Genomic DNA, 27,432 nt, shown 5'->3' with positions numbered 1-27,432 from the left:
TTATGAGTGTAATAAACAAGTGTTCTTGTTTTTGTCTGTGTACTGGAGCTTCTGTCACAAAGACAAATTCCTTGTGAGTGGTAGGCTACATGAATATCAACTGTCAGTTTCGCAAGATCAGCTTTTTCCTTTCCTTGGACTCTCACATGTGCTGCTGAGTCAAATCTCGCACTATAGTTAGACATTTCAAAATTTCCCGCCTCAAGAAGCATCACGCAGCTCATTGGCTCTCGCGTGCTTCCTCCTTCCTTGTGTTTGAATGACAAGCGCGCCTTCACAAGTGACTCAAGATCAGATTTTCAGCGAACAACTTAAATTCTGCACTCAACTTCACACAGAATTATTGTACTTTCTGCGTAAAGAAAGTTTAAAGAGTCAGTAAAGCACAGATGGGTGAGAAACAGGTGATTGATCCTCCAGATGTGAATAAAGAGCAGCTGGTCTCTCGATCTTCAGCAGCTCTCAGTTCTCCTCAAACCAGCAACAGATCCTGGATTATATCAAGTGTTTACTGGATTTATATCATGATTCTGTTCACATGTGGAGATGATCTGGAGGATCTGGATGAAGCACACGTGAAAAAAATTCACTGTTTCAGTAAAAGTTTCAAGTACTGCAGAAGATTGAAGGAAACACAATGGGAAATGGAGTGGATTTTATCATGAACACATGAAAAGGAGGGACAGCAGAGACACGCTTGCCGATTGTAAGTTGTGTTGTTCGTTTGTTCGCTAAAAGCTGTTTACTGTTTTTCTGTTGGAAATCGTTCAGACAAATGAGACCATATAAGGACTTTCCGCACACGCTTTTTACGTCGCTCGCGTCAAACTTGCCGCTATTTGCAGACAAATCCTCTAGCCAGTGGTGCGCACAGGGGGCGGGGCGGCTGAGCCACGCCCCTTTGATCGCGAAAGTGAAAGTGCCCTTTCGAAGCAGTGCCCCTGCATGCGTTCCCAGATCTCCGCGATTTCTGCCGTGGGAAGACCCACAACCCCTCACCATCCCCAGGTTTTTGGCCTGGAACAGGGAACATATGATATTATGATGAATTAAGTATTAGTTGTTTAATCTTAGTTCGGAGCTGTCTGATTGGTGATTGTTGAAATCTCTCTCTCTCTCACACACACACACACACACACACACACATACACAGAGTGATAGACCTCCGCTCTCACACACACTCTCTCACACACACACACACACACAGAGTGACAGAGATCTCCGAGAGTTTCGCGCAACAGCAATCAATCTCACAGCAGTTAACCCTCTATCATATGGTACGCAATATGATATCAATGAGGGAAAAAAATATGTGTTGTTTTCCTGCTTAAAATTGGACACTTTAACAATATCAATAAATATATTAATACATTTTTAACATTTTTAATTAATTATTTTTTTTATAAGTTTGTTGCCTCGATCATGGTACCACAATGGAAAAATGGAAAATTTTGGCATTTTCATATAAAAAAAAGAAAGAAATATATTTATTGAAAACGTCAATTTCTTTAACTAGACACTTGAACAAACAAATTTATCTAGTTGTTAATGTATTAAAAGCTTCATATTAAATAAAAAGTAACATTTTATATCCAGCTGTTGCCCAGGCAACATTGTACCATAGTGGAACACAAATATTACCAAACCATCATATAATAACATAATAATATCAAATTACCATCTTCATCCTCATCTCCATCTTCTCTTTCACCCTCACTCTCTCCCTGACCGATTGTCACTATGATTTCATCTTCCTCATCACAGTATGACCCCTCATTAACTCCTCATCAACTGCCAGTGCTATCTGTGTTTTACACCTTTCTGAAGTGCTGTAGAAAATGTGCAGATCATAATAAATGCAGAGATATTATGTGAATTACTATTCTTATAAGTGCATTGCAAAATCATGTGAAAATGCAAATATATTTAGACAATTTTAACTCTTTTCCTTACATATATAATACATTTGTATTCAAACCTATTATGCCTGTATGGCCTCAGTCCTTTGGGAGAAAATGGCGAATAAAAATTACTATCTTTATTTTTGGCAGAACACGAAGAAATCCAACTTTTAGCGGTTCTGAATCTCTATTAGGAGTAAAACGAACTTTTACTTGCTTATATTAAACGATGCAGTGGTCCATTGACATTTAATATGACACTTTTATATGACCAGGAATCAGGTTTCCTTATTTATATTTGCACTTGGGTAGAGTTGGTTTTATATTCGCACATTCGGACTTCTGATAAATTCCGACTTTCCAATAAATGTGCAATAAATTAATGTTTGCGAATTTTAAGCAGCGACATGATATTGACAACCAACGATTGTCAACTTACAACATTTTTCACAGTCGATCAAAATAGGCAAGTATTGTTTTAATGGCATATTTACTTGTGAATGTCCACTGAATGTCCAATGTAGTGTGATTAACAAGACTATTGAATACGGATGTCCGAATGTGCGAATATAAAACCAACTTTACCCAAGTCTCATTTAGAAGTTAGGGTGACAGAAATTTCGTGTAATTCTGTTTTGCATTAAGTCTTCCTGCATTTTTACATTGCAGACAATCTGTATTTTCATCACAGAATAATGCAGAAAATTGTAAACGATTGAATAATTGTTTTAGATTGTTGTGTCCCCGCATCTTAAAACACCGAACCAACTGATCATAATCATAACCCCAAAAAAGAAAGCAAAATACTAAAAGATAGACAAGCAAATTTCATTACAGCGTTAGAGCACGTTAGAGTTCAGTAATAATGATGCAAATAGAATTAATGCATAAATCGCCAAAAAAAACATTAACATAAAAATGGACAGTTGGTTAAAAAAAACAATTTAAAAATGAATTCAATCACAGCCCAAAGCCTGGATCTGAAACAATAATGTACAATTTTTCAGCTACATACAGACAAATATGTAAAAAAAAAGACACCCCCCCCCCCCCCACACACACACACACACACTAGGAATTCAAGTATAAATTGCAAATCTATGTATTTATTCACTGAATTAAAGAATCTCAGAACTATTATGAACTATTATTCTATTATGAAACTATCACATTAAACATGAGTTTTCAATGTACTATTGAAATTGATTTCTGGACATCTTAATGTTTTTTATTTTATTTTATTTTATTTTTTTTCTGCAATTGTAATTGTACAAATCTGATATAGTATTGTATTAATTTCCAACAATTTCCTCCACTGTTTTGTTTCTTTATGTTTTATTAAAAAGACCCCCCCCCCCCCCCCCATGTTCAAGATATTTAAAAACATGAATATTATAATTCCCACGCACGTGATATCATGTTTAACTGTAGCCTACGAAACATTATGAAAATATGACATACTGTGACGTTACTTTACATTGATAAATTACAATTACAATTTAAATACAATTTAAATACGTTAAACAAATCAAATTTATGCAGTTTTGCCTTTTAAGTTAAATTTAAATAAATATTTTAGGATGATTACATATTTTAATGGAAGCAGATACTACTTATTTTTTGCAGTGACTAATAATAATAATTAATAATTCCTTACATTTATATAGCGCTTTTCTGGGCACTCAAAGCGCTTTACATATTGAAGGGGGAATCTCCTCAACCACCACTAAGCGCGTCACTGACAAAACATTTAAAAAATAAAATAAAACGTGCATATCTTACCATTTATTTCAAATTTTATTCTTCAAATATAATAGTATTTTTCACAATATTGGGAAGAGCACACCTGCATGCAGCAGAGATTGTACAGTATGTGTCCAAGACCGCATTAACGCAACATTTACACATCAGGCCATGAGATGATGCCAATCAAGACATGTTCCAAACTCTAAACTTCAGCTTGCTCACTTCTGACTCTTAAAAGCCCCAAAAGCTTCTTCTCCATCCTCATGCACATAATGACATCGTTCAAAACCTTCGCGCAATATAATGATTCCCTGGTTTTACCGTGTGCACAATATTTGTTCCCTCATTTTACTCAATCGTGGCGGCTCGTGATGGGTTTTAAAATAGAGGAGGCACACTAAATTCTAGTGGTTTGCGGATCCCCTGGCGATTTTGGCTTTTTGCTCATTTAGACAGAAAATTTAAAGAAAATGACATATACAGCAAGTTAATACAAATATAATTTCTCTCACCTATCACTTGAAGCAAATATCCATCCCTCCTTATATGTCTGTGTTAAAAGAGCCCGTTGGGCCGTTTAGTAAAGCTGGCTGCATGCTGTAGCCTATATTGGAGTTTTTAATTTAGCTTGGTAAATTTGTTGGCAATCAAATATTCAGTATCACTACTGTCATAATAATTGTAATACTTGGTACATTATCAGTGCAGTAGTTCAAAACTAATATCACGTTATTCCTTTCCTCCCCTGTCGAGCCGCCACTGCGGGTTTTAAATCATGCATGCGCACAATATAACGTGTTCCTTACAGGGCAGGGATGGTTGTAACGCTTATTTAAAAAGTATTACAACTATCCCCTTTCATACAACTATGAATTTTCTTGATTTAAATGTTTTTACAGAATGACTACATGGAAAATAAAGACTGACATAGGTGTCTCTAAAGCATGTGATGAAGTCACAAAGAAGGGCAAGTCAGTCAGATCAGTGGCCAAGGCACATGGGATCTGCCATGTAACGCTGAGGATTCTGTCACCTCAGATGAGGAAAACCTTTGTGTGGTTTGCATGGAGCATTTTAGAAACTCAATGCCAAAGGATGTTTGCAGTTTCTGGGCCTATCAAGCCTGCAATCCAGGGTTAGCAGCATTCATCTGTCAGCACTGTGACTGAGAATACACACACACACACACACACACACACACACTGACATGTTATTTTTGTTAGATTTAGATGTACAAAGACGTTCTTTAATCGGTACATTGAAGTAGTGTGTATTAAGTATACCATTAAGTATGTTTGTCTATAAATTAATTTACACACACACACACACACACACACACACACACGTTTGTTTTTGTGAATTGTGGGCGTAATGGTTTTTATACTGCACAAACCGTATTTTCTATCCCCCTACACTACCCCTACCCAGGCCCGGATTAACAGGTGTAGTGCCCTAGGGTGACCACATTTGAAGTGCCCCCCCACACCCCATACAATTTATATGCTAGTGATGAACATGTCATACTAAATGTCTTTATTTCCATCATATCCATCATAAAAGGCATATATGAGGACTACATGCAAATATGTTAAAAAAAACAAAAATAAATAAGCAAGCCCAAGAAAGACTGTTGCAAGCAACCAGCAAAAAACACACACTGAACTTTACAAGCATCTAAGCAACCATCTAAAAGAGAAAACCAAAACCGTTCCACAAATTTCGACAACAGTGACAACAGTGTCACATATTTGACGAGAAATAATGGTAATTAATTAACTAGAATTTGTGCATGCAAAATCGTTAATTCTGCCTTTCGTGTTGGTGTAATCATTTGAAGGAAGCATATCGTATGTTTTATTCACAGCGAAAATTGCCTGCATTTGACCGAGATTACAGAATCGTCAGCCACTGACGATAGCACGGTGATAGTTGTAAGTGCATGGAACTGTACATAGGCCTATAATTTTGGTTTTAATAAGATTTTCCAAATAAATAGGCAAGAATAAACCTGGTGTCCTCCATGCAGTGGCATGCACAGACTTCCATGAGGGCAGGGGCGAAATTGCGTTCTAGGGGAGGAGAAATGGGAACGCGGGGGCACCACGATGTAGAGACCTACATTGGATGGGACGGATTTTTCAGTCCAGCACCCGCTCCCGCAGGATTCAGTCCCGCTCTTTTATGCAGCACTGTCTGCATAAAAACTCCGGCGTTTTGAGTGGTTTGAGTATTATAACATGAACACCTGATTGTGTTGCGTCTCCATTGCGTGTCAGAAATCAACAGATATGTCTGTGATTGGCTACATTGCTCAACACTGCAAACACCAGTTATAAATAGAATCTCGCATGCTTGCGACTGTAAATCGTTTTTATTTTATATTAGTTGTTCTTGTTGCTTTTTTGCAATATATGAATAAAAATGAGTAGTTTTTAGATATTTTATGTTTAAATATTTCTATTTTGCGGGAGTACCGCGAATCATTTGATTCTCCCGCAACCCGCACACGAGTAGTGTCTCACTGCCCGCGCCCATCAAATCTTGTCCCGCGCCGCACTCTGTTGCGTTGGGTCCCGCGGGAGTGCTCTACCGCGAGCACTTTCACTTTCGCGATCAAAGGGGCAGGGCTCTTTATATTCTCTCTGTATATATTGTAACTGTTAATTTTGTATCCATATCTTTCCAGCTAAATAATATATATATATATATATATATATATATATATATATATATATATATACAAAACATGATTTTTTTAAAAAAAAAGTCTAGTCATTATCTTAATCACCCGTCTATGGATAATCCGGCCCTGCCCTATACCCCTAAACCTACTTCTCACAAAAACTCATTCTGTATGATCTATAAACCTTTTGAAAAGTGGGGACATGGGTAATGTCCTCATAAGTCACCTCTTTTTGTAATACCTATGTCATACCCATGTCATTATTTGTTTCCTGATATGTCACAAAAACATGTACACACACACACACACACACACACACACTGTCATAGAGAAAGTAAGATACATTGTTCTTTAATTTCAATAAACCTGTTTTAGAACAATATCATAATGTATGCATATGTTTTTGCTTCGTTTGTCTAATTGTTACAACTTACCCCAGCATGTGTTACAACCCCATAGTGGGGTAGGTTATAATAAAGGAACAACATTATTTGAGATTAACTCACAAGGTCTGTGATGGGTGGAATTATTTCCATTTGTAGTGAACAAATGTGGGTACTTTTTATAAAAGACTGAGAACGCAAGCTAAAAAATTCAGCGAATTGCTGAACCTAAAATCCCCTTATCATAATTTCCGTCCCCTCTCAAATGATTTTGTAATGACTGAAATGACTTCATAATGGTTTCGCTCAATTTCTCTGCTTGATTCGTCCTTCAGAGAGCAGGAGGATGAATCAAGCAGAGCAAAGGTGAGAACCGAGAGCTTGAGGTGCAAACCACATTTTTCAGGACGGGATTTTGACCTTGCAAGCAAGCGGACTAAACCATTTTTTAGAGAAGGGGGGATGAGATATTTGTAAAACGTCTTTAGCTTGTGCGACCGAGAGCTTAAGGAAAATAACAAAAACATGCGATTCACGCGATTCAGTGAAAGTTGTATATTATTCATAGAGTAGCATAGAGTAGATAAATAGGCCAATATAGCACAACTACTTCCATTATTGTCACCACTTCCCCCTCTTCTCTCTCTACAGCATGGACTCTACTGGCTGGCATCCACATCACCGGGCGGGAGCGTGTATCTTGGCTATATATTGTGCAGGTTTCTTTCAGGAGGATGATCATCTGCTCTCAGCGATCCACTGGACCAAAGATCTGCTTACAGGTATGATAATGTGTCTTATTCTATATGTCTGAATAACAATGATGTATACGTTCGATAGCAGGTTTATAAAGTAGCCTATATTTATATATAAAAAGTAAAATCTAGACAATGTTTGAAGCTTTGCATTAAATCGCTTTTCGTGTTTATCGCCTCCTTAAGATGAACGGTTTGTTGTATTCCTTAATTGTAGATCGCTTTGCGTTTGACTAATGAATATAATGGGCTGTTGCTGCTCAATATGGGGCAATTCCAGCGTTATGGATGTAACATTTGCAGTCAAAACTTGAAAAATTCGCAGCGAATGCATTAAATACCAACATATTGAACCGTCTGTTTTCATAATCACTTAGGCTACTGAAGGAATCCAGACAATAGAAAAATGCCAGTCTATACAATCGTTTTACATTTTAGATGAGGGAAATATACATGTTACGGACGTGACAAAAAAAAAAAAAATCTCTAAGTTTTAGGTGACAACAATTTTTTTTAGGAATTCTGTGATTTAGGGGAACACGGGGCACAAAGCGGGGCTAGTTGTAACACACGGTTTAAAATTTTCCACACATGCCAGCATGACGAAACTTTGGTGTATTTACTAGTTGTCATATCAACACTATATCTAGAAAAAATTGCGGCAAAATTAAAAAATCTTTGTAAGATATCACTGAACATTTATTTAACCATAGCAAAATTATTTTTCTTACTCAAGTAATTTTTTCATCTCTATTTTTTGTTTATTTAAAATTAGACAAATCTGATATTATTTTAATCTTATATCTGTTGATATAGATCTTTAACCTGCAGCAGACTCTAACCAGGTTTAAATCCCAGGTGAGCAGGTCGTAATACTGTTACAATGTGCCCCTATGAGAACTATGCTATTATATTCTATACTTTTATGAATTCTATTGAGAAACCATGAGAAAAGGGTGAATAAAGACTGAGAGTCAATGTTAAGAAATTATTAATTATTATTATGTTTTGAACTATGCTGTATAGCTGTGTTTTGCGGTGTGTTTGTTGGTCAAACGCAAAAATTATTTTACTTTTAATGATTAAAAAATACCATTATTTTATATGAAAATTTAATAATTGTATTTTATTTACAAAATATTTTAGTTTCTTTGATTAGATCATATAACATTTTAAGCTGTTGTATGGTCATGTTACAACGTGCCCATCACATGCTACAATGTACCCCACCTATGGGACGTTGTCACATTTCACTTCCATTCTTTCGGGGTAAATCAAGAAAAAAGTATACACTATATTAATGAAACAAAACCACATAATTGTTCTGGATATGTGGGAAATTAATGTGGGAAAAATAAATACTCTGAACCCCAAGTTAATTTACACAAACTGAGAAAGTCAAAAAGTGTTACTTTGTGCAGAAATGAAGAACGGCTGGCTCTGAAACCGGCACAGAAGACCGAGACCCAAAGCAGACATTTAAACCACCACATATTGATATCTGGCATACCAGTACGGTAAGACTGCAGAAATAATCAAGTAATGTAGGCAAGCAGCTACAACCTAATTTTCCTCAAAACCAGCTTTCCTCCGCAGTGGAAAAAATACATTGATCTCTATGCGCGGACGGCTGAGAGACAGATCCGAAGGGACCGTCTGCAAAGTGCAAAACCTGAAAAGCGAAGTCAATAACTTCACTGTAATACACTGTACTGTCACCAAATTCAGTTCACACATCACTGCTGTCCTGATAGTTATACTACAACACTTTTTTGTTAATTCCTAATGAACATTATTAATTAATCTAGTAAAGTATTTTTTTCTTTCATTACAGACTCATTTCAGTCGTGAGAGCATCTACAGAGGTGAGTAAAACACATCAGTCTGTCCTGATTCAGATCAAAGTGAATCTTCTGTAATTTTTATGATTTTTTTATAGTGAAATATATTCAATATCTTGACTATTTTGAAAATTAAATTCAATAACTTCACTGTAACACACTGTACTGTCACTAAATTCAGTTCACACATCACTGATGTCCTGATAGTTATGCTACAATAAATAAATCTAAGACAGAGAAAATTTCATTTAATTTTTGAAATGCATATCAGTTTATTTGTAAATGTTTGCTGTTAGAAAACATTGTCATGCAGTAATTTGTTCTGTGATTTAAAACAGCTTCCTCTCTTACCAGCATTGAACCATGTACAACATCAGTGTGCCGTGTGGAGAGATTCAGACTGATGGCGGGTTTGAATACAGACTTCATGAAGATTTACTGAATCAAACAGTCAGTGGAGACTGTGAGCAGAGCTGGTATTCAGAGGTGTGTTTCTGTCCTCAAACTACACACACACACACACACACACACACACACCCACACAGAAATACATTATTAATCCTTTTAATTTGGAGCAGGATTGGCGTCTGATCGCAGATCCATTGAATCCACACAAACTGGTGTATCCCGTGACGTCTGTATCAGCTGATCATCTCGTCACTTCTGACTGTGTGAATCTGATTCATGAGATCATCTGTGATTCTTCTGATGGAGTAAATTATCTTGATTTTTCTCTCAACACATTTATATTCTCATATTTAAACCAAACAGAAATGATGATGATCTTACCTGTACTGATGCATCAGAAACATAAACACAATAAACTCTTACAGCATTAATCAATTAATTCCTAATGAAGTTTTTTTTCTCTCATTACAGACTCATTTCAGTCGTGAGAGCATCTTCAGAGGTGAGCAAAAACATCAGTCTGTCCTGATTCAGATCAAAGTGAATCTTCTGTAATTGAATCTTCTGATGATTGTCAATGTGTTTTTCAGTGAGGAATGAAACTGCAGGTGAGTTTCAGCTGATAAATGTGTGTCTGATTCAGATCTGATTCAGACTCAGTCCAGTTTGAATGTGAACAGGCCTTTGTTTTCTGTCATATTGTCTGATATTTGTGATCATTGTGTGTTTTAAAGATGTTCTGGATGAAGTGACTCCGTCTCTCCAGCACTCAGGTCAAACATCAAGAGCTTTAAACCTCTTTCTAAAATTGATTCATCATTCTTACACATCAGCTGATCTGATATTTCATCCCTTACATAGATCAGTTCTGGTGGCTGTTTGTTCTCTTCATCATCATCATCATCATCATCATCTTGATCTGTTTCTTTCTGCGGAAAAGAAGAGTCTGATCTCGGTTCAGTCAGTGAATCATGTCATCAATCACATTCACCTTCATTTCATCACAACATCATCACAGTCTGACACCTTGATACAGTATAGTAATCCGTTTCTGTCTGTTGTCAGATGTTTTCTTGGGTTTGATTCCCAGTCTTTCTTTCTCTTGATTTGAGACTCACTCCATTACATTTACAAATCTACAAATTACAAATTTATAAAGCAGATGCATGAATGTGATGCAGTAGATATTAAACAGAGAGAAAGACCTGAACTAATTCACATGAGCAGTAAGAGCTGAAACAGATGGACATTGAGACATTTGCTCTATAAAGCTTTTTCTGCTGTAACTGCTTCTCTAGGACACACATCCGACGTGAAGAGGTCCAACACGAAGATCCTCAGGAATCTCAGCAGTTAAAGGCTTTAGAGATCAAGGTCTGAATCAACATCATGCCTCATTTGAGGCACCTTGGCACTTTGATACAAAGTCTATTTCCAGACCCTTCAGCGTCTCTGTTCCTCTGCAATGAAACGAGCTGCCGGGGCGCTATTGCAGATCTCCTGAACAAGCACAGTATATCCAGATCAAAACACAAGAGAAGCAGCAGAACTGACAGGTCTCATATGTAAGCAGATGCATTTAAAAAATAATGTGATCATTGTTGCGTCCCAGGGTTTATTATTTTTTATTATGATTTATTATTTGCTTCACTGTGGATTACCAAGGTGTGGGCATGGTTAAATGCCCTTGTGCCTTTGTTTTTCTTTGCATGCTCTGTGTATGTCTGTCTCTCTACTCCTCAGGCCAAATCACCACCACCTGAAGCTCGTTTGTGAGGGCGTGCCTGAGACCAGGAGTATATTGGGGCAGCTCAGAGCTTGCAGGAGTAGACGCACTTCTCCCCTGCTCCAGACTGAACTATGTTGAGTTGTCTGTTTGGCATTGTGAAATTTTAGTTGGTGTTAGCCGGGGCTAATAGAAAGTGTTTGAGAAGTCTTACTTCAAATTGAAACCAGCGAAAGGTATTGTGTTTTTTTTTTTTTAATCTGGTTTGTTTATTATCTTTTGTGAGGGAAGCTGTAGGGGGAAAGTGCCTTTTTTAACATTGTTTTTGGCTCTGTTTCTAAATAGTAAGGGAGTGGAGGGAAGTTTATGTTGTTTATTTGTTTTGTTTGACCCTTATTAGGTAAGTTAGAACTCCTTAAATCAGTTAGTGAATTGTTTTGTTTATTGTTTTAGGCCTTTGCTCTCCCCTGAGCCATTGTCTCCCATTATTGCTATGTTATGCTGCTTTTTTTTTTTGTAAATAAAAATCCTTTCTTTGATTCTATACAATATCTGGTGTCATCTTCTCTCTGGGACAGAGGATTGAAGTGTGCTCTCACCCTTTTGTTTCATTTATCTACCCCTTTTTCCTTTGTTACTCTCCTACTGACCCCCTAGACACGTAGGGGAACGTAACATCAACAATAAATGGCATATAGATGAAAATTGCCTAATGTTACCGAGTGAAATGTGTAGAGGACTGTGGAGCTGGGGAAGTGTTGATGGACGTGATCTATTGCATCATTGTACTGAATCTGATCCACATGTATTCTTTGATTAAAAATTACAAAAAAACAAAAAAAAAACATGATTTTCTCAGCTTTTTGCTCAAAAAGTTGCTTTTTATGACTACATACAAGTGAAAAATGCTGGCACTGGCAATTTTTTTTTTGTACTGTTAATAAACTCTCACTTATAAGCCATGTGTAAACTAGTTTTGATTTCAAAGGACAATTGACCCCAAATGACAATTCTGTTCACATTTATTTATCCTCAACATAACAGAATCTCCAACACTAATGAACATTAAACCTTAAAATATCAGTCAAGATCAACATTTACTCTCCTGTTCCAGTGCAAAGCATGGGTGAATTTGGGTAAATTGTCTCACCTTTTGACTGTCTAGAAGTGAATTACTCTTGAACTGACATTTTTGACAAGTTTCACTTTCCATAGTAAAAATGTGAAGGTTTACATTTACTTCATTAGTAGGTAGAGGAAACTGACAGTGATAGTTTCCAGTTAATAATTACATCACATTAGTACAATATAAAGCCAATCACTTTATTTTCTATACAACACTCTGACTTTTATAATGGCACATATTATTTTTCTCATACAGTTAAATTGGTCTCCATGCAAACACTTAGTGGCCTTTACTTCAGGACGAGGTCTCTTTTTGGAGGAAGATCGTATTTAGGGATCCTTGAAGTATCAAAAGGTAATTGTGGGTTTATTAAATGTTCAGAATTAAATCGTGTTTCATATCAGAAGATGAGGATGGTGAGCAGAAGCTCTGATAGCGTTTCTCTAGTGATTTTGAGTTTCTGGGGACTATAAACACTGAAATGAGTCGATTCTCAGTATTTGCACATCTCGTGTGCTGTGAACATCTGCTTCGTTCAATAATTATCTAATAAAATTGATCAAGGGAAGAAGATGATGTCACAGCAATGACGTGGAAACGAAAGCTTGAACAGCAGCTCCAGCTCGACTCCTGGTGAGTTTATATGCCTGTAATAACGTGTTTTACGCAAATGCGTTTGATTGATTTATATTAAAATCACTATGAGATTGTGCTGATGTTGTGGATTTTTTAAATATCATTAAACAGTCTGTGTAAACGCACATTTTTGTGATTTTTATGCCGGTTCAGAGTTGGTTTCTGTGTCGCTTTTTCTGTGTAAAGATGCCTTTTGAAAGCTTACATAAGGAGCAAAGCTTACAACTAGACAGCACACAAGTCAAATCTAAGAAGACATGTGGAAAACAACACTACAGAAAAATAAAACACAACAAAATTGTGTTCTGTGTACATAAAGTGTTTCATAAGGAGTTTCAAACACTGTCATTTTACAGTGATGCTTCAGGCTGAAGAGAGACATGTGTACATTAATGTGTAACGGTTGTCTGCAGACGCTGGATGTTTGGTTTAAAAAAGGTGTGGAATGGAGCGCATGCGCAGAGTTGTGAGTAATAGAATGAGAAGTTAAGTCATCTTCATTTATATAGCGCTGCGCTTTTCACAATACATATTGTCTCAAAGCAGCTTCACAGTGACAATAGTAAAAACCTGAATACCTTTAATGCATTCTTGCCGTTCATTTACATGATTAGTCTATAGTTTTGCGTGTTTGAGTGATTTTTACCCACCAACAGTCATTTTTACCCGTGAACTTGATCAGGAAAACTCAATTAACATGGTATTTTCCCACACCTTATTTGACTCTAAAAAACATAAAAATGTGAACTTGCATGTGTATACACAAATATGACACAACGTTGTTTTGTGAATAGCCTACCTGAATGATCGTATTGGAGAATAGGCCTTTCAGACATCAGTCACTCCTCCTTCAGCTTGCTTAAGTTTGGCTCCTCCTCGAATGCTTTTATTTTTTCAGATTAAAGCTGAAGACGGATACGCTCTTAGTCTAAACCAGCAGCTTTGAGGACGAAAATCAGTCAGCTCTCCTCATTTATTTTGGCTAAGGATCTGCTTAAGGTATGAAATACTATGTTTTGTTTGTCTTTTTTTTTTTTTTTTTTTTCCAGAAATAGTCCAATAGTTTGAATATTTCACTTCACATTTAACTTTTAATAGTAGACTATGTGTGATGAAAATAAAGTTTTTCGATCCTCTGACTTCAGCTGGAATGGAAATACTGGGGCAAAAAGAAACTAGTTTTTGTCCTTCAAATGAGTCATAATGAGTCACTCTCAATTCCAAGAACACAAACTTATTTTCTCGCTGAGACCGGTTTTGTCGGTCCGGCTGATGCACAACAAATGTAACCATAACATCACACACAAATGTCACAACCTATTTAAACATTTCTTTCATATTATTTTAGACATTATTTTCATTTAATATTATTTTTTTATTTTTTACTTTACCACGTGTCTTTATGAAAATGAATATGTGTTACCTGCTTTGTCAATGTTAAGATTATTTTTAAATGACAATAAAAATAATGTGGGCTTTCTTCAGGTTTTTACTTTATTAAGACTAATCAAAACAAACTGACAAAAGTTTACTTTCACAAACTTTAAAAGGATTAGTCCATCCAATATGTTCATGTCCTTCTCTCTTCAGTCATAAAGAAATGAAGATTTTTGATGAAAACATTCCAGGATTTTTCTCCTTATAGTGGACTCCAAACGGTTGAAGGTCAAAATTACAGTTTCAGTGCAGCTTCAAAGAGCTTTAAATGATACCAGACGAGGAACAAGAGTCTAATCTAGAGAAACGATTTTTTTTGAAGAAAAAAAAAAAGTAAATGTATATGCTTTATATAAACAAATGATTTTACGCTGTATGTCCTACATACGGATGTCCTATTCTACTTACGGAACACCAATTCCATTTAGAATAGGGAAAGTGTAGGACACACAGTGTAAGCTTTTTGGAGAATATGGAAAGCAGAAACATGTACAAGGCTATCATTTGTGTTTGTAAAAATTTTTCGAAAATGACAGATCGTTTTACTAGATAAGACTCTTATTCCTTGTCTGGTTTCGTTTAAAGCCCTTTGAAGCTGAAACTGAAACTGTAATTTTGACATTGTAGGCCATTGTAGTCCTTAAGGAAAATAATCCAGGAATGTTTTCCTCAAAAAAATCTTAATTTCTTTTCGACTGACGAAAGAAAGACATGAACATCTTGGATGACATGGGGGTGAGTAAATTATCAGGAAAAGTTTATTTGAAAGTAGACTAATCCTTTAAACTTCTGTTTTTGTCTCTTTTTCTCGCTTGTGTTGGATCTCTATCGGTCCTCTGTTGCGTTTGTTGTGCTGAAAAAAATGGTGTAGGACAAAATTACTAAAATTCGGCCCTGGACAAACCCAGCCCATGCGGCCCACGACTTCCCCTGTGAATGTTTTTGCTGGGGTTAGGGCCTTAAATTGGAGTAAATAAATGAATAAATAAAACAAGGACAGTGACAAATAATGATGGATATTATTGAATTTACTACAGATGCCGTTAACAAATTTAATATTGCACTTTTGTCACATAGAAATTCACTTTGGCAGTAAAGCACTGATTTTCATGCCGTTAAGTAAATTTAATGCTATTACATCCTGTCATCATTTACTCACTCCCATGTCGTTACAAACCTGTATGACTTTCTCTCTTCTGTAAAACACAAAAGAAGATATTCTGAAGAATGTTGTCAACCAAACCATTTTGGTTAAGCTATACCCTTGACTCCAATTATTTTCTGTTTTATGTTACACAGAAAGTAAGTCATGTTTGTAATGACAGTAGGGTGAGTAATGATGACATTTTGGGTTAAACTACTCCTTTAAAACAATAACATTTTTAAAGAGTTAACACTAATTTATGTAAGACACTGATATCTATCTTTCATGATGCTCTCATTTAAATAACATTTTACTTCAATTAAAATTCATAAGAACTATTAAAAATGTCATAAATCATATTTAAAGAAATAAAAAATATGTTAGATGGTAGAAAAAGCACAGGTAAAACCATGCTTCTTATTACCATGGGTATATGGTTTCTAAAATAAATAATAAACTATAGATTGTGTAATAAAATATTCTAAGCATAGAAAATACGAAAACAGTCTTTAAGAAAGAAAGTGATTTATATTCCGCAATATTAAATATAAGTAGGCCTAGGCCTAATAATAGCAGCATTTTTAATAAATACATTTCTGCCAAAACATCATATTTCTTCACTGTTAGCTGCAAGGTAAATTACTATAAAGGTGGTGGTGTTGGATTGACAAACTTGTAGTTGTGTGTATTGGCGTTTTTACCTCGTCATGTCTTTACATGGTCGCGTCTGTTTTCAGCTAGATTCACCACCGAACCTGTAATGTTCCCATATCACACGACTGTTATAAACTAAATTCTGAGACAAATCTGAAAGGATCAAGGCATCAAGCGACTTGCGCTGTTTATCACTTCATATAGGGCGGCAGTGCATGTTCGTCAGCGGCAGCGGTGAGCCGGTATTTTGCCTTTTGCAGTTTCTCTTGCGCTCCAATTAAATCAAAACAAAACAAAAAAAGCGCGGGAGGGGGAGGTCTCTCTCACTTTGGCCTGTCAGTTCAGAAGACAAACCAAAACCAAACAGTTTTCACTCAGAAATCAATGGCACATTTTACGAATAGCCTACTTCATTTTTATCTTATTTTGTCTTAAATAAGGACACGCAGGGGCGTAACTACAGACAGTGCAGGCAGTGCAGCCGCACTGGGGCCCGTGCGGCGGGGGGGCCCGCTGCGCACCCGGGCCCTGCCCACATCGCAAGTGGGCCCCTGGCGATGAAGTGTCTCGTCAGGATGCTATATTATACATTCATTTTTAACCCATAATAATAAAACCGATTTAAATGACGTTCTTCTCGTTTTATTAATTTGAGGCCGTTTCTATTGCGTTATTTTGATGACAAATGTGAGAGAACATAATTGTAACACGAGAGTAGAGCGCAAATTTCTCTGTTTTCTCTCAGGCGGATATCTTTCACTAGGCAATTCACAATGACGTGCATGCGTTCTCATAATGGTCTCACGGCTCATGCTCTCGCTCACATACGTGTGCGAGCTCAAGCCTTGTCCTGTGCACTCCGAGTGAACCTTCTTGCTCTTTCTTTAGAATTGTTTTCTCACCTTGAATTAATGTTGCCGTAAACTTTCAACCACCAGACTCTCGATTAAATGAAGAATAGCACCGTATAGGCTAGGGGAGCGCGGTGCACAACCTAACGCGGAGTAAGTAACACAGATATCACTGAACATTTACAACGCAAAAGTAAATTTCTAAAGTTATTTTTTTCCATCTCTGTTTTTTTTTTTTTGTGTTTATTTAAAATAAGACAAATCTGATATTATTTAATCTTATTTAACAGTTGAGACTGTTATTTAATGCTAACCAGCAAATCCCAGTTGTGCAGATGGGGTGCTATTATAGCCTATTCTATAGCCTAATTTTATAAATTCTTTTGAGAAACCATGAGAAAAGGGCGACTAATGACTCACAGTCAATCTTCAGAAATTATGAATTATTATATTTTTAACTAGCCTACGCTGTATAGCCTAGCTGTATGATGTGTTTGCTATCAAACTCAAAACATTGTATAGGCTATTTTTAATGATTAAAAATGCCATTTTTTATTATTTTTGTATTAATTAATTTTTTGGACATAATGTTTTAGTTTAGATATTTTTTTATTATATAAGGTAACATTTTAAGCTGTCATTTGGTCATGTTAATCTTAATGCGCCTCACCTTTGGGGCATGTTGTCACAATTCACTTCTAAGAAAAAAGTATCCTATAGGCTATAGAAATTATAAGGACTCACCTTTTCGTTTCATGAGATAGGCCTAGCATTTGCGATCTGATTTGTTTTTGCCAGTTCTCAGTTATTAAAGTCTATATAGTTATTTTGAGATAAATGCTTATAAATATGTATTTATTGAATTATTTTATTTAGTGATCTATCAGTTCATCAGATCTTCTATGATGTGTGGGCACACATCGACAGAAACATTGGAAACATCAAATTAAATGCGCTGAGTTTGAAATTGTAAATCACACGTCATTCACATTCTACCGCTTATTGTTGACTATTTATAGGCCTACACCCCTAAATGTTCCCGTTTCTTCCCGCCCGGTATTTTATCAAAAATGGCAGTAACAACCAAAAGTGTTTAGAAATATTTTGAGAAAACCATTAAAATTATTCCACACAGGGGCGTAACTACAGACAGTGCAGGCAGTGCAGCCAAGGGGGCCCATCGTAATAGCCTGCACTGGGGCCCATCATTATTAAGTTACGCCACTGAGGACACGAGTGCATTCAGGCTAAGTACATCTAAAATGTAAATGGTATTTTTATAGGCCTATTGGTCAAAATAATAATAATAATAATAATAATAGATTATTTGCTGCTTGTTTTGTATACAAGTAACGCTATCTTTGCCTTATTTTACATATATTTTTCTTATTCCATCTTTTCAGTCTCGTTTAGAGATGCCGGCGGTCAGCAGTCCAGATGATCCAGTGATCCGGATTGTTCTGATGGGCAGAAACAAGATAATCTGGAAACATTATACTGGGAGGGAAAAAATAGTTTAAAAGAAGCATGAAGCTGAAGTTTGTAAGGAAAATAAACCCACAGATTGGTGTTTTCTTCATCCGCCTGAGCAGACGTTTGTGCATGTTTGTTTGCGGACATTCTTCCAGAAGGATATGGAAAGTGTTGTTCTTCTTACACTCGCAGTTTTCAGTAATGGCTGGTAATAGTTTCGGGTGTGGTTGGTCTATAGACAGACACACAGAGCGGCTACAGATCAAATGTCAACCTGCAGGAGGAGCGGCAGATCGTGAGTTCAGGATGCCTCTATTTAACGCGATGCCTCTATTTCAGACTTTCTTTCTGCTCCCACTGACCCATCGCTTTCAATTCACCACAGATCCGCTCATCACAGGTAGGACACATGTTGTTTGAAAAAGATAGGTTTGATTGGCAGGTTTATAAAGTATATTGTTCTTAAGGCGAGACACTGCAGGCAAAAACGCTGCTTTTTGATGCATCTGTCAATTTTGATATCGCTTTTTGGTTTTTTATTTTTTATTTTTTATTTTTTCTCAGACCAGTGGAAAGAAAACATGTCAAAAAAACAAAACAAGAATTTTGAAACTGCATCCAATGTTCAGATTTTTGTACTAGAAATATATGCAAATTTTAGACTTGCATTACATTTTTTTTTTTTTTTTTTTTTTTTTTACAATTCTTAATGCGAGTCATTCTACGAAACGGGTGCAAAACAAAGCAAAAACATATTTTCCCACCTCAGGCACAAAATCTTTATTGATATTATCTTTTTTATTCAGACAAGGAAGCCATTCTTGTACCACCCCGTCACGGATAATATGTATGCCACTGAACTATTAAAACAAGAAATAGATTTTTCAAATCTATAATGTTTAACAGTGAAATGTTCATTATTTTGTAAACCATCAATAGACATTCTGTAATTAAATATATATATATATTTAGATTTTTAATCTTGAAATATCAATTTGACGTTTCAATGGCCTCATTGTTTGTACTAAAAAAAAAAAACTCACTTAAAAAATACAAATAAAGTTACATTTATCTGATTAGTCCACACAACAAGAACATTATCCAATATTAATATATGTAATATTTCATTTTCTATCCATAAACTTTTAACAAAAATGACCCTGACGGGGTGGTAATGCTGTGCATGAGACCGGGATCGAGCATCTCAGTGATTTTGTCTGTACATTGAAAATCATTTAGGTACGGAGCCCCGGACATGACAAGCAGGAAAAAATATAATAAGCTAATTCGTGCGCACGATTTATTAATTCATTCCCTCGATTTACTAAAACGTGCACACGATTTATTTATTTGATTTAATTTTTGTTTCATGCATGTCATGTGTGGGGCTCCATATTTAAGCATGACGGCAGTTTCACATCTTGTAGATTAGGCCTACACACATTAAATACTCATTGCTATGATAAATAACGTCGTCGCAAACTTCCGCATCTATCCCGACACATAAGTGTTTGTGGTTCGGCCTAAAACATGATGCGAATGTTCGGGAATAACCCATGTTGGCAGGCTGTATCAGGTTAGTCGGGACACAGCCCCACCCCAGAGTTTGCAGCCTGAACACATTGAGAAAACACCCTTTAGATCAGCAGGTCGCCAGAGCTTCATCCGCTCTCCGCCTCAAAACTTATACGACCAGGGATCCGTTTAAGGTAGGAAATAATTTTAAATACAGTTTGTCCGTAAAGAATGGAGAAAGTAAAATGTTAACGAAAAAATGTTTAGTTTTTCACTCGCATCTCAGTTTTAACACAGTACAAGCAATAAAGGAACGTGTCGAAAATTCCCAGGTGAAAAAAGTAGCTACACGTCCATAATGTACTTAAAGTGCTCTATTTTCACTCACTAATTTTGTACTAGAAATGTGCAAATTAGCACATATTTAATTAAAGCGTCATTTGTCTATTTAAACAACATTTTAGACTTGCATTACAATTGTTTTTTTTTTTTTTTTTTTTTTTTACAATTCTTAATGCGAGTCATTCTACGAAACGGGTGCAAAACTTACAAGTTTGGTCTAGCAATACCAGGTGGTATTTGTACAATTAACAGCTTCAGTAGGCTATAATTTCACTTTGAACGTAAAGCACATTGTTACTTTTAACCCCGCCAGTTGGGACGAATGTAACACAACAACAAGCTAGATTTGTGTTAGTGTTGTTTTTATTGAATATAGGCCTACCTGACTATGACCTTGTTAGTATGTGACGGCAAACATATTTTGTCCTTTATCTTTGCCATATATATATATATATATATATATAAAATATTAAATTACATTTTGAGAATTTCAGTTTCATGTTTGAAAAGTAACCCGACAGTACAAACTTGAATTGTTTAGAATATATATATATATATATATATATATATATATATATATATATGGCAATGTCAATGTCAATTTATTTTATAAGACTTTTTTTTCAACAGTATGAACAATATGAAAATTAAATTAGCATAATATAAATTCTCGACATAATGCAACAGTAGTCATGTTTCAAATCCAGCTGATTTTATGCTTAAATTAAAAAAAAAAAAAAAAAAAAAAAAAAAAAAAAACATCTGAATGGAAACACTGCAAATTCAGAGGTGGATGTGGAGAAGCTAAGGTATGGCTAAAAACTAAATGTGACTAGGCAAACTTCAGGATGTGTTACAGCACTAAATAACCTGTAGATTGATCATTATTGTGACACATGAAATGAGAAACACAACTTATAATTAGAAAAAAAGTAGGCTACCGCTTCAGCAAATCAATCAAACAATGACGAATTCAATCACATGATATTTTGCACCTAGTCAAGGGCGCTGAACATGCTGTCATAACTTGGAATGTAGTCAGGGCTCTGGGAAAATCTCTTTGTTACTTTTCGTCCCTGGAGTAATAGTGAAGCTCTAAGTGCATCGTAAGAAGACAGAGTTTTGAGGCCACCTATAGGACAAGCGGCAGATTACACCTTCATTCAAGTGAAATGTGTATAACATAGCTAAGGTTTTGACTGTGTTCCTCTTAAATACTCTTTGTTGTTTAAATTTATTTATAAATGAAATAATTACAAAGGGAAGAAAATTAAGAAATAAAAATATGATGTCATAAATATGTAGAATAGTGCTGATAAAACATGTCTGCAGTAACATATTTGTCTGTACACCTGTAGAAATTGGCTAGATGAAGTAGGCTACATAATTTGTGCTACTGTCACCCTGTATTCTACGAGATTACACACTACATATGCATTCTCATGTGATCGTGTTGGTTTCCTCAGTAACACAAAAGTGCTGTTTGCATTTCCCTGTGATGCATTTAGAGCTGCAGTTTGACTACAAACACATGGGAAATATCACTGTGACCATATTTAACCCTTTGAGCGGTACGGTCCCACATATGGGATTTTTATTTCAGTGCCCCTGGGCGTACGGTCCCACATATGGGATTTCGAACGTTCAGCGACGTCACGTAACTGCCAGATTCAAAAATGCGCTTTCGCGCTTTACTGTGAGACGGACGCGCAGCTCTTGTCATATATCACAACTATGCAGTGTTTTCAGCCACATAACGTTTCTTTTAAGGTTTCAGACATTTAAATATGCATAAGCACCATTAAAACAATATATTTAGAGTTTATAAAATACACACTGATGTCAGACATCAGTGGAAGGATCAATAACAATCCATTCATATACAATTTGCCGACACTTATTCATATCAGACACACATAATGGGCCCAAGTAACTATAAAGTTTACTCTATTATTCTTCCAGTTCACCAGCCACTTACTTGCATATATTTCGGGAGAAAATTATGAATTCACCTGCTGTAAATCCGACTGACAGGACTCTGCGAACTGCGGGGCAAACTAAGATGGCGCCGCCCATCTTGCGTTATAGATCAAGATAAAGATCATTTATAAAGGCTTTTAAACGACAAAACACACTCACTTACACATATTTGAGGATCGGAATATCAGATAGTTGATAACATGGAAAGTACGTTTGTGAATATTTTAAATAAACAAGGAAAAACAAAATAATAGCGATCCACCTGTCATACAGTGTTATTGTGGCTGCGCTCAGCGCTCGTGACACGCATGACGCGTCGCTATGGAAACATTAAAGGCAAACGTTCGCCATAACGGTCGCCATAAAAAAACTCACTCTGGGGGGACAGTTAGAATATTTTAAACTCACGCTTGAAAGGGTTAAAGGGGTGGTGACATAAGAAACCAAATTTGCCTTGATCTTTTTTTATATAAACACCTTCTTATAAGCGAATTATGAAAATATGTCGCCTTCTAGTAGGCTACATGTAATACATAAGTAGGTATAATTATTAGGCAACAATAACCCGTTTTCAAGTGTCGGGTTAAATGACATGAGATACCACATATATAATTTCTTCAAAATATTTTCACACTTTCCATGATGTGGACACGGGCTGATCCATTCTTGGTTGTTGTGGAGATGATTTTCATCTGATTCTGGCCATTTTTTGAGGCTTTTTCCAGCTCTGAGGTGTGAAAGACCGAGCTAAAACATGGGGTTTCATGATATTTTAAAGGTTTAATGTTTGTTCAATGAAAACACTCTCTTTTCAGCAGTGGATCATGGACATCATCAACATGACGTGTGGAGAGATTCAGTCCTCAGTGGGGTTTGTGTTCGTGATTCTGCCTGTGATTCTGAATCAAACACTCAATGATCCTGACTGTGAGCAGAGCTGGTATACTGAGGTGACTGTCACACACACACACACACACACACACACTCACTCACTCACTCACACACACTGCTCTGATCGTCTTGTGTTTGTTCAGGATAAGCGTCTGATCGCAGATCCGTCAGATCCACACAAACTGATGTATCCAGTGACGTCTGTATCATCTGATCGTCTCGTCACTTCTGACTGTGTGAATCTGATTCATGAGATCATCTGTGATTCTGCTGATGGAGTAAATACACTCAATCTCTTGTTTTCATAACAGAAATGATGATTGTGAATTTGTGTATCATTAGAGCTGCAGTTCAACAAACACACTGAACTCATGCAGCATCACAGTTTGAGTTCAGTTTCTCACAAGCATCGATCAAAACTGAAGATCAAAACTCTTCACACATTCAGGGGGACAGAAGTCCATGTGGACCGAACCGAGAATCATTGTTCATGAGTGTCAGAGAGAGGGAGGACTAACCCGTCCGTCCGTTTATTTTGAGACTCATCTGAAGTGTTTTGTTGAGTGAGTTTGAGGTGAGATGAACTGATTGGTCAAGATTCATGATGATAACGCAGACTGTATGAAGAGTTTTGAACATGAAGCTTCAGTACTGAACAATGCTTGTTAGCTATTGAAAAAAAACCCTGCATAAACTTTCATGAACATATAATTGCTGCTCTAATGCTTCTTTCTTCCTTCACAGCATCATTACAGTCATGAGACCGTGTTCAGAGGTGAGAGAGACACTTCAACTCTCGTCATGATGATTATGATGGACAGATGATGCTTGATGATGACAGAAGATTCATTTCTGTGTGATCTGTCCCTTAAATGAACACATGAAATACATGAAGCATCTGCAGCATCAGTCCATGATGAGTATTAATGTGTTTTCAGTGAGGAATGAGACCGACAGCAGCGGACCGACACCAACTCCAGGATCACGTGAGTTCAGCTGACTGAATCAAACACATGCTGAATCCTTCATGTGGTCTGATCATTTTAATGTGGTGTTTATTTTATTGCTTGTGTAGATCGGCTGTTGTGGCTTTGTGCTCTTTTAATCGTCACTCTTTTTGCCATCATCTTGATCTTATTCATGCTGCAGAAAAGGAAACCCAGGTGAGTCTCGAGTGTTTCATTGTTTCAGAGAAACTCGTGAAAAATAAATTATGATTCCTAGAGAACAAGTCTCACATTATGTGAAAAGATCATATGTGATTTGACCACAACACAATCTTAACATGTCTCTGAATTTGAATATATGAATATTTGACCAGTTTCTTTCTGTTGTCAGATGTTTCAGATGTTTCTGTCAGCGTGAGGATGATCCAGAAAACATGTGAGTGAATCAAAGCAAGAGTTTGACTGAATCACATGATCATTTCTGAAACAGACGGATGATGTTTGAATCTTCAGACTCTGAATGAAGCTTGAAAGTGTTTCTCTCAGGAATCCTGAATCTGCTGTCCAAATGATCTGAAGATCCTCATCGACTGACGTTCAGCAGCTTCATATCCAGAGCTTCATCACATCAACCACTGAACGAAGCTGCTGTTCATGTATGTATTTATACAAAGACACATCAGTTAAACAGTTTCAGGTGATAATTCCCAGTGTAACGGTGTGTTAGAGCTGTGCGTGTAAACCTCACTCCCCTGATCTCCAGATAAAGGCCATGATGACCATTTCAGCCACTGCAAGAGAAGTTGTTCATCATTTTCATTGCCATTAAAGTGAAATAACTGAACATAAACATACAAGCTTGATAAAAAAATGGTCATTTTAGAAGAAAATTTAAGACGGCACTTTGAGGTATATATACTTATATGACTCTCTTTAATTTTCAAGTTAAATAAACATTTACAATTACAATTATCAACCTCTAGATGGCAACTGTGGCTCTACTGAGACATGACTACTGATGCCAGACTTGAAAGGTAGCTCTTGATCACTGTTGCCGATCTCGCGATAAACTGTTGGAGAGCAAGCAACAACAAATGTTAAAGCAAAGTGTTTCCTTGTGCCCTAAAACTCTCTAATTATCTAAATACAAGGGGGTAAACATGAAACCTGTGCACTCTATTATTATTTGTTACGAAAGCCTCATATATCTTTTAATCTTTTGATCATTATGATATGAAAATATAAGTTTTTGATTTGGCAAGGCAAGTTTATTTTATGTCTGTAATTCTGTTTTTTGACCACTGGGTGGAGTGTTGGCCTTAATGAGTATATAGGCAGGCAAAGAGTAAGAGAGGGCAGGTGTGTAATTAGAGGGAAGCACAACATTTTTTGACCGTGTCTGGAGGTAAATTTGTGATGGCATCCGATGGTATTTTATATGCTCTGGGCAGAGGAACTGTGAGAAAAAATGACCTGTATGAACTGTGTGATGAATAAATCTGATAAAGCAGTATTTGGAGGACGATTTATCTTGTTTGGATCTCACGCGTCAGAAACCACCCTACAACACCTCAAGTGACAAAATGGCTATTTGTGTCACTACATTTTGTAGGCTATAGCACATTTCAACAACAATTTTCAAGGTAATTCAAAGTGCTTTACATAAAACATGGAATTTATGGAACTGAAAATTAATCAGGTTGTTTCATAAACCAAAAAACATTGTTAACCTTTATTTACCTTTTTTGTCATTGTTTTATATTTTTATTATGTTAAGTTGTAAAATGTTGCATTTTTTTTTTTTTAAATGTTTATTTGTATTGTATTTGTAAAATGTAATTATTTTGTATCATTTTGTATTATCTTGAGTTATTTTGCTAAATAAAACCTTTATATTTAATTTCTTAGGATGGATTGTCATTTATGAGAACCTGTTATATTTGAGTGAAAATAATCCTTTAGCCATTATTTTGTTGTATATTGCATGTATACATCTAGTCATTCATTAGCAGTATATTTGATGACTACTCTTGGGTTATGGTTAGACGTCTATTAGATTTTCACTGACAGCCCAAATTCAGCCTTGTTTTAGCCTAGACCCATATTCACCATCTATTAGACATGAATCAAAGTTCAAGTCCAAGATATTTATTGTCATATGTACCAGATACAATCAAATTCTTATTTTATTCCTCCACACGAGAACACAGTAAAAGCGGAACAAGCAATAAAACTACAAAACATTCATATGAAAGAAAATGCAAGAATATATAAAAAAACAGGTCAATGCAATGTATAAGAATACACCATAAGAATAATAATAAAAATAAATAAATAATGGCAAATATGTAATTCATGAGGGTAAAGAAATGATGGGTGGGATGAGTGGGGTCGCTAATAATATTGCTTGCCCATTTGTAAATCCTTTTATCATAAATATCCTGCAGAGAGGGGAGTTCTGACCCTGTGATTTTCTGTGCTTTTTAGATAGTATATTAAAAGCACATTTTAGTTCATATTTCATGCTGTCTCAAAATAGCACAGTTGAGTACACTTAGATGATCTTAAGAAGTACTAAAGATGAATTTTTAGTATATTAAGTACAAAATTAGTGTGTGAAAATAGAGCGCTTTAAGTACATTATAGAAGTGTACTTTTTTCACCTGGGTAGTCATATATCTTTATTTTCCAGGTGAGTTAGTGAATATCGAATGAAATAGCTTCCTCTGTGGATCTGTTTGTCCTGTATGCAAACTGTAGTGGCTCCAGGTTTGCTGGTATGAAGCTCAGAATGTGTTTCTTGACGAGACTCTCAAAACACTTCACGAGTACCGGTGTGAGAGCCACTGGTCTGTAACCATTGAGACAAGAGACTGTGGTTTTCAATGATACTGATGATTCAGACAGGGACTGTAGCCAGAGTGAAGGAAAGATTGAAGATGTCAGTGGTTACGCTGGTCAGTTCTGAAGCACAAAGTTTCAGGACACGTCCA

General features: G+C 36.2%; 1 protein-coding gene across 4 annotated transcripts; it reads left to right on the top strand.

The window, feature by feature from the left end:
* Positions 1-266: 266 nt before the first annotated feature.
* Positions 267-26,224, top strand: LOC125265634. Of its 4 annotated transcripts, none has more exons than XR_007184308.1 (10): positions 267-706; positions 7,365-7,495; positions 23,417-23,551; positions 23,636-23,770; positions 24,237-24,267; positions 24,431-24,478; positions 24,642-24,655; positions 24,831-24,875; positions 24,986-25,095; positions 25,203-26,224. XR_007184308.1 is itself a non-coding variant. In XM_048185995.1 (9 exons), the coding sequence occupies exons 1-8, from the start codon at positions 670-672 to the stop codon at positions 24,855-24,857; spliced, it is 558 nt and encodes a 185-aa protein (XP_048041952.1). In that variant the 5' UTR covers positions 267-669; the 3' UTR covers positions 24,858-24,875; positions 24,986-26,224. The 4 variants fall into 4 exon arrangements, 2 of the variants coding, with proteins under 2 accessions (XP_048041952.1, XP_048041951.1); XR_007184307.1 differs by having other exon boundaries at positions 24,568-24,655; XM_048185995.1 differs by having other exon boundaries at positions 24,986-26,224.
* The last annotated feature ends 1,208 nt before the right edge of the window (positions 26,225-27,432 follow it).

Source organism: Megalobrama amblycephala, linkage group LG3 (assembly GCF_018812025.1).
Source record: "Megalobrama amblycephala isolate DHTTF-2021 linkage group LG3, ASM1881202v1, whole genome shotgun sequence".
In the NCBI taxonomy this organism is placed as follows: Eukaryota; Metazoa; Chordata; class Actinopteri; order Cypriniformes; family Xenocyprididae; genus Megalobrama; species Megalobrama amblycephala.
The sequence above is the reverse complement of the archived record's forward strand: the minus strand, read 5'-3'. Positions and strand labels throughout refer to the sequence as shown.

What these genes read in the sequence shown, in the direction of transcription:
- LOC125265634 (XM_048185994.1), top strand. Translation starts at nt 670, where the DNA reads ATGAAAAGGAGGGACAGCAGAGACACGCTTGCCGATT. An exon ending in AGCAGAGCTGGTATACTGAG is followed by an intron (nt 23,552 to 23,635) that starts GTGACTGTCACA and finishes GTGTTTGTTCAG; the next exon opens with GATAAGCGTCTGATCGCAGA. An exon ending in CTGCAGAAAAGGAAACCCAG is followed by an intron (nt 24,656 to 24,830) that starts GTGAGTCTCGAG and finishes TTCTGTTGTCAG; the next exon opens with ATGTTTCAGATGTTTCTGTC.